At 31.9% G+C, this 13,467-nt stretch overlaps 1 protein-coding gene and 1 non-coding gene across 3 annotated transcripts; both read right to left on the reverse strand.

Annotated features, from left to right (window-relative positions):
- Nucleotides 1-1,764: 1,764 nt before the first annotated feature.
- On the reverse strand, nucleotides 1,765-6,396 carry LOC149492073 (bifunctional desaturase/conjugase FADX-like). 2 transcript variants are annotated; one of them, XM_089716891.1, is made up of 3 exons: nucleotides 6,294-6,362; nucleotides 3,130-3,141; nucleotides 1,765-3,041 (listed from the first exon to the last, which is right to left on the reverse strand). In XM_089716891.1, exon 3 carries the CDS (start codon nucleotides 3,035-3,037, stop codon nucleotides 1,874-1,876), a length of 1,164 nt encoding a protein of 387 aa, XP_089573017.1. In that variant the 5' UTR covers nucleotides 3,038-3,041; nucleotides 3,130-3,141; nucleotides 6,294-6,362; the 3' UTR covers nucleotides 1,765-1,873. The 2 variants fall into 2 exon arrangements, with proteins under 2 accessions (XP_089573017.1, XP_089573016.1); XM_089716890.1 differs by lacking the exon at nucleotides 3,130-3,141 and having other exon boundaries at nucleotides 1,765-3,054; nucleotides 6,294-6,396.
- A 2,887-nt stretch (nucleotides 6,397-9,283) lies between these two features.
- LOC149492074 (small nucleolar RNA R71) lies at nucleotides 9,284-9,389 on the reverse strand. The gene has a single exon (XR_016319154.1). It is a non-coding gene; the product is annotated as a small nucleolar RNA R71 (small nucleolar RNA).
- Nucleotides 9,390-13,467: the final 4,078 nt, after the last annotated feature.

A 13,467-nucleotide genomic window follows, 5' to 3' on the forward strand; every position in this document is an offset into this window, starting at 1 on the left:
CATTGAAATAAGAAATTAAGTATTTTTTGTCATGATTTATTATAAAGATTGTTTATTTATTTGAAATGTTAATGTATTATGTATTTAATATAGTGTGTTCTATGCGTGAGGATGTCTTACAATTTTAAAAATTATCGTATCTCATAATTTTTCGTATCTCGTGTCACGTGTCCATGCAACCTAGCTCCTGACATATGATACTACTCCATATACCAAGCTAACCAAGAATTTTTTTTTATTACCAATAAAACATGAAGTGTTTTTTTTAAATTATTTTTGTGTCGTTGAAATAAGAAATTAAGTATTTTTTTTGTTTTATGTTTATGATTTAGTATAAATGATTATTTATTTATTTAAAATATTAATGTGTTACTTATTTAGTGTAATGTGTTCTAAGCATATGAATGCCTACGTTTTTAAACATTATCGTATCTATACGTTCCTGTATTTGTGTCTCGTGTATGTGCAACCTAGCTCCTGGTGTATGGAACTACTCAATACACCAAACTAATCAACCATGATTTTTTTTTATACCAGTAAAAAATGAAGTGTTTTTTTTTTAATTTGTTTTTGTGTCATTGAAATAAGAAATTAAGTTTTTTTTATTTTATGTTTATAATTATTATAAATGATTATTTATTTATTTGAAATATTAGTATATTACTTATTTAGTGTAGTATATTCTAAGCGTGTGGATGTTTTACTTTTAAAAATTATTGTATCCATATGTTCCTGTATCTCGTGTCCTGTGTTCGTGCAACTTAACTCCTGGTATATAAGACTATTTTATACCCAAGTTAATCAATCAAGACTTTTTTTATTATCAAAAAAATGAAGTTTTTTTTTTAAAATTTTGTTTTGTGTTGTTGAAATGAGAAATTCATTGTTTTTGTTTATATTTATGATTTATTATAAATAATTATTTATTTATTGAAAATATTAATGTATTACTTATTTAGTGTGTCCTAAGCGTCAGGATGTCTTACTTTTTTAAAAAGTATCGTATCCTGTACGTTTCAATTTATATTTTTTAAATTGTTTATATATTGTTTATACACACTTTTTTAAGTGTGTGGATTACTTATTAATTGTTTTGTAAGAAGGAATAAATTTAGATTAATATATTAAATGCTAGAGATAATCTTTTTTTTATAGTTATTATCTTGATAAGAATTATCTGAAAATATAAAACAACTGATGTTCTTACAATTCTTACAATTATGTTAAATTGTGTTAGAATTCTAACATTTGTCATTCTATAATTCAAAATACTATCAAGTGACAAATTGTGTTAGAATTCTAACAGCCATCCTAGTGACAAATTGTGCTCTTTATATTTAGTTTCCATATAAAGCAAACTATCATGCTTTTATATTATATAAATATAGATATTTAAATATATTAAAATTTTTAGAAAAACAACAAAAAGGAGAGAAATAATATCGAATGGAGAGAGATATAGATCGAAACATTTTCCTGGCATATAACATTATAATTAATTAATTATAGTGTGTGTATATATAATTCTCTCGGACCATAAAGTATAAAAGTTTTTCATGTTCTTACTCTTACGAGAATTGAGGTTAACGCTTTATTAATAACTTTTTATATATTTCATTGTACCAATAACATCGACTTAATTCAATATATAAGAAATTAAAAAACAAAGAGCAAACGATGATTTAAAAACTAAACGACTTAATTCAAGTTGTAGAGTTCCATAAACAGACATAACTCAAACACCACTTTCCCGTAAAGAAGCTACTACGCATATAGTTTTTCTTCTCCATTACTAACATCTATACTACATTCACACTCTCTGCATAGTTATTCTAATTAACTTCTCTGAAGGCCAAACCACATATTATAGCTCTTAATACTTATTTCCATACCAGAGAACTCCTCGGTTGGGACCTCCCTCTTCTGGCTCGACAAACAGGCACTCCTTGGCCTCCCTCCAGAGCGCCATAAGAATCGGAGTGCCATCAAACTGATAATACTCGCCCAATATAGGCTTGATTGCTTTAGTGGCCTCCATTGCATGATAATGAGGCATTGTAGAGAAGAGATGGTGGGTTACATGAGTGTCTGTAATATTATGGAAAACCTTATTCAACACCCCATAATCTCTATCCACTGTCGACAAAGCTCCCCGGAGCCAATCCCATTCGGACGAGTCATAGTGTGGCAATGCAGGGTGAGTGTGCTGCAAATATGTGATTGTCACAAGAAAAGCATTAACAATAAGCAATGGTATCCCATAAATAGATATCAGCCAAGCTAACCCTTTTGCCATGGCAATCTGATAGAGCACATAAGTTGCAGCGAAAATCCCAATGTCAGAAATGTAAATCTGAAGCCTTTCTCTATCAGAATATATAGGTCCAGAAGGATCAAAGTGACAAGCAAACCGATTATAAGGTCGTCCAGAGACATTGAAGGCTAAGTACAACGGCCAGCCGACCGTGAGTGTGGCTGCGAGGGCTAAAGCTCGGCCTAGTGGATTATTGAGGTACTGGGAATACCAAGGGATTCTAGACTTGAATTTGGGGACAAAGACCTCATCACGTTCAATGGAACCGGTGTTGGAGTGATGGCGACGATGGCTAATTTTCCATGAAAAATAAGGAACAAGAAGTGAAGAGTGGAGAATTAGGCCAACAGTGTCATCAACCCATTGATAGTCACTAAAAGCATGGTGGCCGCATTCATGAGCAATGACCCAAACACCAGTGAGAGTGCAGCCCTGGAGAGTCCAGTAGATGGGCCAAGCAATGTAGGAGATCGGAGAAGGGAGAAGATGGAAGTAGCTAGCGGCAATGTAGTAGAAGAGAGAGCTTAAAGAGAGGTCATAAACAAGGTAGGAGAAAGAGCGGAGAAGGGAGCGTTTAAAGCAATGGGATGGGATGGCTTGTTTGATTTGGCCAAGAGTGAATGGAGGTTTTGTGTGTGGAACTCGCTTCAGGCGTCTGTTGGTTTCCATTTCCTTGAACTTACTGCTGACGAGGACAGCAGTTTTTTGGCCACCGGCTCCCATTGTTCTGTTAAGCTTCTCTGCAGATTCATTATTAAACATTAATTGGATTGAAGTTAGCTTTTTCTAGTTATAACTGAAATGCTGTTATTAACTGTTAAGCTTCTCTGCAGATTCATTATTAAACATTAATTGGATTGAAGTTAGCTTTTTCTAGTTATAACTGAAATGCTGTTATTAAAAAAAAAAAAAAAGGCACAAATAAAAAACAGCAACAAACTACCCCCTAGTTTAGGATTTACTTATCCAGACTTGGTCCACATATGAAAAAAAAAAAAAAAAAAAAAAAAATAGTCTAGACAAGTATTTTCCATTTACCTAATGATCATGGAAGGAACATTTATTTATTTATTTATTTATTTTTGAGAAGAGGAAGGAACAATTTTTAAAAATTCTTACTTTCGTCAGTTTGTTTTATAGGTGAACTGCTTCTTATTTTGTATCCCAAACTAATTAAACCTCCAAAAAAGAATAATTAAAAAAAAAAAAAGAAAATCTATCATTTGTATGTGATATCCCCAACATATAAGTTTCACAATTATACAACAAATTTATCTAATAATTGTAATGGGACCAAAATTTCCATAACAAAAATATGGGGGCAAGATATTTGCATTGATGAAAGTAACACCAGATGAGATCCTGATGAGCAACGGCAGATGCCTAGAGTAGGTGGTAATCTCCCTCCAATAATATTTTTGAAATTCTCTTATTGTATATTTAAATTAAATCAATTATTTACTTTTACCCCTCCTCCCCAAGAATGTTTAAAATTAGCATAAATTACTATAAAGTCCATAAAGATTTAACTGAAATTTTGTGTTTGAAAAAACTGTGAAGTTCCTGATGATTGGTATGTTAAATATTAATGTGATATGACCAAAATAGGATATTTAACAACAAAAATAGCACTGATGGAAGGGGTGAATAGTTTAACAAAACCAAAACTCAGGGACCTCGCAATAGTTTCTCCAAACAATAGAGATGAAATATTAATTTTGTAAAACCTTTGACTCTTCAATTCATTTTCACCCTTGAATATTAGAAGCTCAGTTCCATCACAGTTTGTGGACCCAAGATATAGAATTCAAGTCCACCTAGTTGATTTTTCATACATCTATTCACTTCCAAAATCCCATATATATATATTCTCAAAAAAAAAAAAAAAAATCCCATGTAGTATTATATTTAATATCATTGATGGGAAGGTGAATGCCATAATTAACTTTTGTCTACAATTGAAAAAGTTTTTTTTCTATGCATTTCCCGATTTGTCATGCCCAACTAATTATTAACATTGACAAGGAACGATACTTTTCAAAATCAAATGAGGCAAAAATGGCTTATTCAGAATGCAACTTTCCGTCTTTACCTCTAACTTGAAAATGAATGAACAAATAAGACTACAGAAAACATTAATATACTTTAGCATAGGCTTATTAAAAATTAAGAAAGGCTAGTTTTAGAAAAATTTGTTGGTACTCACTTTCATGTAAAGATTACCCTTGTAACTTAAGGTTGTGTTTGACGATAACTTTTTAAATAGCTTTTAGCGTTTTGACTGTTTTTCAGTAACATAGTATTTGAATTAATTTTTTATGCCTTCTTTACTCAGCCCTGGAGGCACCTCTGTTGTGTTATTTTTATTTATGCACATAAAGTAGGAAAAAAGTTAAATTAAAACTAAAAAAAAAAAAACGTTTGATCCAAAACAAGTTGTTCTTAACAAGGTCATTTTATTAATTGCTAAACCTTCTTCTAAAAAAATTTAAAAATAAATTGCATTTACATAATTACTTTCACCTTATCCCTAATTATAATAACTAAGAAACAAATTATTAAACCTTTTCTAACTAATTAAAAAAAATTGTAAGCATGTTTTGTTTATACTTCTTTTTTTTTTTTTTACTTTTTTTCTTCATTAATAGATCCACCACTATATTAAATTAAATATATTTGTTTTGGCAAAATATATTGTCTACTTTAAACTTAGCCTGCACAGATTTATTTTCGAACTAAAACCACCTCATAGCCCAAATCATGACTTATCAGTCTAAATTTATTTTTTCTCGTATACGTTACTTTTACGTTATTGCTTATATAACCTGAAATTCGTCTAAGATGTCACGTACCTAGCAAGTGTTTTCTCATAGATAGAACTGCTCACCGTCCTTCAAATGATTTTCAAGTCAACGAAAATGTCTAATAGCTTGCATATTAATTCCACGCAAAGTCGTAAGGAGCACGCAAGGAGGCAGCCGGTAGATATCAAACTTAGGAGAAAATTTTCAAAAATTTAGGGAGGCCAAAATAAAAAATTAAAAAAATTTGTCAACGCAAAAATTAAAAAGAAAAATTTGAAAAAAATTATACTTAATAAATGATTTATGTTGAAATGGTTTGAGTTTGGAATATAAAAATATCTACTAAAATGTAGTTGAAAATACTCCAAACAATTTTTTTTAAGGAAATCATTATTTTCTTGAAATAATTTATTTATTTTAAAAAAATAGGGATAAATATGCAATTTTCTAAGGATACCATGTTTCTTTTTCCTCAATTTTCAATATTTATTTATTCACATTCTTTATTAATTCATGGGAGAATTACTATTTAGTCCCTAAAATTTGATCTCAATTACTATTTGACCATGTATTTTAACTAAACAACTTAATCACTCCTAATTTTTGAATCTATTAAACTATTTAGTCCTTTCGTATTTTCACCATTAAATAAAAGGCTAAACATACGAAGAACCAAATAGGAACTTTATATTAAATTGTAAATGATCAAATGATCAAATAATCAAAAAAAAAAAATGTAAAAGACTAATTATTTAGTCAACATATAAAGACTAAATAACAATTATAGTCAAACTTTAGAGACTCGGAGTAATTTATTATTAATTCCTTCACTTTAGTCTCTTAAATTTGATCAAAATTACAATTTTATTCCTCTAATTTAATAAATTGACTTATTAGTCCTTGAAATTTAGGCCACTTCCGGTCCAAAAACTGCAATTTTAGTTAAATACTTTATCATATTTACTATTTAATCCCTTAAATATATGTAATATCACTATTTAGCTCATTACCCTTATAATATTAAATTTATAATGGTAGTGGAGTTCCACATTGCATGCACCGGCAAGAAAATCTAATTGTTGAAAAATTTAAGTAAAAATAATCTGAGATCTGCCTATCAACAACAGGAGATTAGAGTAAACCAAAACAATTACATATTTAAAAATAATAAGTACCTGAAGATTATCCCAGATATGTTTGCTCTTCGAAAAGCACTTGTTGCAGAGAAACGCTTCTACTTCTCCCTCAAAAGCACTTCTTGCAGGGGAAGTGCTTTTCTCTCCCTATATCTGTCTATGGCTCTTTCTTACGTGTCTATGCTGTGGGCATGTGTAATCTGCTTTGCACGAAGCCCATATTTAAAGCACTCTAAACGAGATTCTCAACAGTACGCATAGACATGACTTCTTGCAGTCGATGAAACGTGTTAACGTGATATTAAATTTATTGACACATCAAAACAATTGCATTGTATTACCATTTTGATTGATTTTTTTTTTTTACTTAAAGGAATGGCTGTAATTTCGTGTGGCTGTCAATGTGGGGCCCTCGCTGCCCTTTCCTTCAACTTCAGCATTTATTTTTCTATAAAAAAAAAAAGTAGAATTGCTTTTGGAGTGGTTGGACGTTATGGGTACGTAGGTCAATATTAGCTTTTAACTATTAGATATTAATTATTAGCTGTTACGTGTTTACGTAGTAGTTTAAAGTAAATGTGTTCGATAAAAATAAATATTTGATTAGCTATTAAAATTAAAATGACAAAAAAAAAACATTAAAATGTTGACTTAAAATTTGAAATTGATAGGTGTCATTTTTACAGTATTTTTAATATAGTTTTTATTTGAAATTTTAGTAATTTTAATCACTTTAACTAATTTGTACTTCGTTTTATTTATATTTTTTTCAAAACTCCCTTGGATCATAATCCACTTAATCTTAAAGAAATTTGCAGGATTTTGGCACAGAAAAGAGCATTACAAAGCAAAACACTCAGGCTCTGACACTCCCAGCCTGTGCATATTAGCACGCTCGCGCTAAACTTAAGGAAAATCAAGTGGAGACTCAGACTCTAGCACGGCTAGCTCGTGCTATCTGGCACGCCCGTGCCTAAAAGGACCTCAGGGCGTGCTTGCATAAGCACGCCCGTGATGCATTTTATCTTGGAAAGTCAGAGCTTAGCACGCCCTGACCGTGCTATGAAGAGCGCCCGTGCTACAAATACTTCTCTGGACGTGTTGCAGAGCACGGCCCGTGCTAGATCATTCATAGAACTCAGTCTCTAGCACGCCCAAGCCATGCTATGGAGCACGCCCGTGCTACGAATATAATGCTGTCTTGAATTAAAAATGCAAGCCAGTCTCTATAACTTACATGGGCCCACCTCAGATATTTTCCTAACTTGCAAATCAAGATCTAAACCTATTTAAGAAGATGGAAGAGTCCTAATTGAGAAAAAATCCAAGCCTAAACAGTTTGTGATCTCCAAAAAAGATTTCGTACTTAATAAGGATTCTATTTCCTAAATGGAGTCGGATTTTCTTCCAGGAGGTCTATATAAAGAGAGGAGCCATTCAGTGTAGAATCATCTCTTGTTCTATTTTTTTCTACATAGTTCTCTCTCTCTCAATGACTTCAAGCATTCAAGATTTAGGCTAAGATTCAAGGAAGCCGTCCACGTATCTGTCGCCTAATTTTTATTTCTAAACTCTTAATTTTGTTTTACTTTTCATTATTCATATTAATTATGAAATTTTATTCAAGTATTATTGAGTTTTATTTAATTACTATATCGAACTAAATACTCGTACTAGGTATTTGATGTAGCTTAAATTCTTCTCCAATTTATAAAAATTAGATTTGTTTTTCTTTGTTCAAAGTATAATTTATTTGCACTTAATGGTTCCAGGCAGAGTTTCTCCCATGGATTGATTTATTTCATTAATCACTATCGGGAGAAGGGTTTTTGATATGAATATGGTAATAAATTACATGAGAATAATAACTTGATGCAGAAGCTATGTGATTTGACTCATGAGGGTTTTCATAAGTTAATAACCTTAGGTTATGAATTCACAAAACAAACCACAAAACTTAATGATTTAATTCATGTTTGATTGACTATTGGAAGATAGGTAATTAGACCGGGTTAGAATAGCTAACAATACATCGGGAGAGCTTGTTAGTGATTTTAGGGTTGTTTTCCCTACTTGAACAATTAACATTGATTAACAAAGTAATAAAATAAATTGGATAAAGTTAAGTGAAATCAAAATCCCTAGTAGTTTTTACATCCTTGATTTCTTTTCATCTGAATATTGTTGCTTGCTATATTTCTGTCTTATTTTTAGAATTTACTTTTCTTACAATAGATCTCTATTATTGCCGTTTAAATAATAATATGTTAACACAATTTTAATACTTGATATACGATCCCTGAGAAGACGATACTCTACTTACTTTATATAACTTGCTACGATTCGTATACTTGCGAAAAATCACTATCAAGTTTTTAGCGCCGTTGCCGGGGATTGGCATTATCAATATCAATACTAATTACCCTATTATTAATTTAGACATTTGCTTTTCTGTTTTATTTAATTTTTTTTAAGAATTATTTCAGGTGTTTATGCAAAGAAGGTCAGGTAGGACTGAACCCCTAGTCTTTGATCCAGAATTGAAAAGACTTGTCGTAAGAACAATGCTCCCTAGAAGAACACGTGAAAGCAAACCCGAACAACAAGCAGACATGGGTGACGAAGTCAACCCCAAAAATAGACCTCCACCTCAACATCCGGTCGTACCTTTGCGAGACTACACCATACCTACTCTTTAATGGGACAACCTCAAGTATCACAAGACCTTGGGTGGAAGTAATAATTTTGAAATTAAACCTGCAATTATCCAAAATGCTTTCCACCTCAATTCAATATGGAGGTTTACCTAGTGAAGATCCTAACGCTCATATCGCAAATTTCCTGAAAATTTGCGATACTTTCAAAGAAAATGGTGTTTCCGTAGATGCCATAAAACTAAGACTCTTCCCTTTCACTCTTAGGGACAAAGCACGATCTTGGTTACAATCATGTCCTGCTGGAAGTTTTACCACATGGGAGGAATTAACCCAAAAGTTTTTAGCAAATTCTTTCCATCTTCAAAGACCACAAAACTGCGCAATGAGATAATGACCTTTGTCCACCATAATCAAGAAAGTTTGTACGAAGCTTGGGAAGATTCAAGGACTTATTGAGAAAGTGCCCACATCACAGTTTGCCTAAATGGTTACAAGTACAAACTTTCTATAATGCATTATCTCCTAACATTAAAATCACTCTAGATGCAGTTGTAGGTGGATCTTTTGAAAGAAAAGAGATTGATGAGGCATATGACTGATAGAAGAGATGGCAAGCAATAGCCATTATCAAAGCAACTTTGAAAGGAAGAAGACTGCAGGAGTCTATGAAATAGATGCCACTACAGCAATCAATGCCAAAGTAGATAATATGGTAAGAAAATTGGACTTATTGACTACTAATCCTGTCAATTCTATTATGCAACTTTGTGACAGGTGTAATGGGCAACATGGGATTGGAGAATGCATGATAGACTCTTTGAATCCGCAAACCTTGGAACAAGTAAACTATGTGATGAATCAAGGAAGGAAGAGTTACCCATACTCCAACTCCTATGATAATAGGTTGAGAAATCACCCTAACCTGTCATATGGGAATCCTAACAACGCTTTGAACGCACCACCAGGTTTTATACCTCAAGAGAAGAAATCTCATGATGATCTCCTTACTGCCCTTTCTAAATCGCACATGGATTTCATGAACGAAACCAGAGAAAATAACAAGATCCAACAAGCTGCGATAAGAAATTTTGAGATTCAGCTGGACAATTCGCAAACATGATGGCATCCCGACCTCAAGGTATGTTACCTAGTAATACTGAAAAGAATCCTAAAGAACAGGTACAGGCTATCACCTAGAGAAGTGGCAAACAGTTAGAAGAACCACCAAAGATAGAAAAGAAAAAAGAAGAGCAGAAAAAAGTTCCCATCATTGACCTAGAAGAGCAAGAAGAAGTGAAACCTTATGTTCCACCTATTCCCTTCCCACAAAGGTTGAAGAAAGCACAAGATGACAAAAGCTTTCTCAAATTTCTTGATGTCTTCAAAAGCTTCAAATTAACATTCCTTTTGCTGAAGCTCTCGCTTAAATGCCCAATTATGCAAAATTTCTAAAAGAAATCCTGAGCAAGAAACGAAAAATTGATGATCAAGGAACAGTAATGTTAACTGAGGAGTGTAGTGCAATTATTCAAAATAAATTGCCTCCAAAGTTAAAAGATCCAAGAAGTTTTTCTATCCCTTGCAATATTGGTAATCTTGATTTTGAAAAAGCTTTAGCAGATTTAGGTGCTGGCATTAACCTTATGTCTTATGGAGTTTTTAAGATGCTAGGAATGGGAGAGCTAAAGCAACAATGATGTCTCTACAATTAGTAGATCGATCAATCAAATATCCAAGAGGAATTGTAGAAGATGTACTTGTAAAGGTAGGCACATTTATCTTCCCTGTTGATTTTGTTATTCTTGATATTGATGAAGATAGAGAAGGATCCTTAATCCTTGGAAGACCCTTTCTCGCAACTGCAAGAGCATTGATTGATGTATATGAAGGCAAATTAACTTTAAGGGTTGGTCAAGAGGAAATTATTTTTGATGTTCTTAAATCTTGTAAACTTCCTATGGACTGTAATGACTACTAATTGCTAACTAGTCGTGATACCACACTTTACGCGCGGGTATTTACAAATTTATGTCGAAATTTTTTATTTACATCTACATATTAAAACTAACAATAAAAATAATTGAAAGTATTTTGTGTCAATCTATATGTATTTGAGTAAACTCATTTTAAAGTCACAATTATATAGAGGGAAAATTATTATTTAGTCCCTCCGTTTTACATAATTGTCCAACTAATCCCAAGTTTTGCGCAAATATCTAACTAGTCCCTCAGGTTTAACTCCGTCTAATTAAAAGGTCCTTCCGTCCGAAAAGTGGTTTTTTTTCCGTTAATTATAGACTAAAAGACTAAACACCCCTCCCTAGCTGACGTGGACCATAAGGGAAAATTATTATCTAGTCCCTCAGGTTTTACATAATTATCTAACTAATCTCAAGTTTTGCGCAAATATCTAACTAGTCCCTCAGGTTTAATTCCGTCTAATTGAAAGGTCCTTCCGTCCGAAAAGTTAGTTTTTTTCTGTTAATTGAATATTAAAAGACTAAAATACCCTTCCCTAGCTGACGTGGACCAGTATGAAGCGATAATGATATACCTAGTTTGTTTCTCTTTTGTTCCTTCCATGCCATAATGATATACCTAGTTTATCTTTTGCACAGATAACCTTGCATTAAATATTAATATTCATTTTTAAAGTTATGAAATTATAATAATATAGGTGGCAATAATAATTACTTTTTTTATCTATAAATAACTATTATTTAGAGCCGGTGTTTTCTCCACAAATATCTTTTTTTTAGAATATTAATGAGTAATTAATTTTTTTTTTTCAATTTTATCCTTATTTATATTAATTTAATAATTATTTTTTATAATTTTCCAAAATCATATAACATCTCCTCTCTTACTTAAGGTTACGTAATAAAATTAATTAATATTTTGTTATAATTTATAAGAATAAATGTTACTTACTTAATTACCATAAAAACATTAAAAGTATTTATGAATAGATGGAATACTTTGTTTTTTTTTTTTTTAGATTTTATCAATGATAATAGTAATGTTTCTTGATAAAATTTGCATATTAAATATGAATAAAATAGAAAATTATGTTTATTACTTTTTTTCTAAAAAGAAACTATGATGATAATTTGGGGTAAAAAGAAAAATGAGGTATTTACTTTTTTGAAGAGGTATTGTAACGCCCCGGCCCATGGTAGATATTGTCCGCTTTGGGCCCAGCCCGCACGGTTTTGTTCTTGGGCCAGCAACACATGCTGTAACCCAAAACGCGTCTACCATGTTCTAGAGTGCCACCCTTTATGTATAGAACTTCCACCTTGTGCTTAGCCGATGTGGGATTTTGCCTAAGGTGCAGTCCCTGACATACACCCCCCCTTAGGGACTCAGCGTCCTCGCTGAGGTTTGCCCCACCACCAGCCATAGGGACAAGGCTTTGGCTCTGATACCAAATTGTAACGCCCCGGCCCATGGTAGATATTGTCCGCTTTGGGCCCAGCCCGCACGGTTTTGTTCTTGGGCCAGCAACACATGCTGTAACCCAAAACGCGTCTACCATGTTCTAGAGTGCCACCCTTTATGTATAGGACTTCCACCTTGTGCTTAGCCGATGTGGGATTTTGCCTAAGGTGCAGTCCCTGACAGGTATTTACTTTCATGATTCACTTAAATTTAATAATATTTAATTAGAACATCAAATTAATTTTTTTATCCTTTTTTTTAATACTGTCTTTGTTCCATAATACTTGTCAGATTTGAGAAAATAGTTTGTTCTAAAATATTTGTCTAATTTGGTCTAAAAGACTTGTTATATTTGCGGTTTTAAGGAGTAATAAATATTTTTTTTCATATTTACCCTTTGTGTATGATTAATAATTATTACTTCAATTTAATGATTTTCTTAGAGACTAATATTAAATTAAGGGTAATATTGTCAAAATTTATTCAATAATTTATTATAATTTATACAAATTTAATAATTTTTTTAAAAGACATGAAATTCTAAATGTGACGAATATTATAGAATGAAGATAGTAATATTTTAGAGATATAATTATATTTAATGGTTTTTCGATTTGCAAATATTCATAATCTAAAACTAAACCGTACATTTAAGAGAGAAAAATGATTATGTCCTCCATCGACTTTATATGAAACTCTTCATTTTCATTTTTAAATTTAGCGAAGGCTAATTTTCCTACTCGTGTAATTAAGCTTAGTCTATACAATTCTACATGTGCATAAATTATAGGGAAAATTATTATTTAGTCTTTTAGTTTATACAATTCTCTCCCTTATCGCTTCATACTGGTCCACGTCAGCTAAGGAGGGGTGTTTTAGTCTTTTAGTCTTTAATTAACGGAAAAAAACTATCTTTCGGACGGAAGGACCTTTCAATTAGACGGAGTTAAACCTGAGGGACTAGTTAGATATTTGCGCAAAACTTGGGATTAGTTAGATAATTATGTAAAATCTGAGGGACTAGATAATAATTTTTCCTTATGGTCCACGTCAATTAGGGAGGGTTGGTTTAGTCTTTTAGTCTATAATTAACGGAAAAAAATTAACGGAAAAAA

This window comes from Jatropha curcas, unplaced genomic scaffold (genome assembly GCF_041381405.1).
Source record: "Jatropha curcas cultivar XTBG-Jc1 unplaced genomic scaffold, XTBG_Jcur_1.0 HiC_scaffold_127_pilon, whole genome shotgun sequence".
Lineage (NCBI taxonomy): Eukaryota > Viridiplantae > Streptophyta > Magnoliopsida > Malpighiales > Euphorbiaceae > Jatropha > Jatropha curcas.

Excerpts from the sequence above, each read along its gene's own strand:
- LOC149492073 (XM_089716890.1), bottom strand. The coding sequence starts at position 3,037 with ATGGGAGCCGGTGGCCAAAAAACTGCTGTCCTCGTCAGCAGTAAGTTC.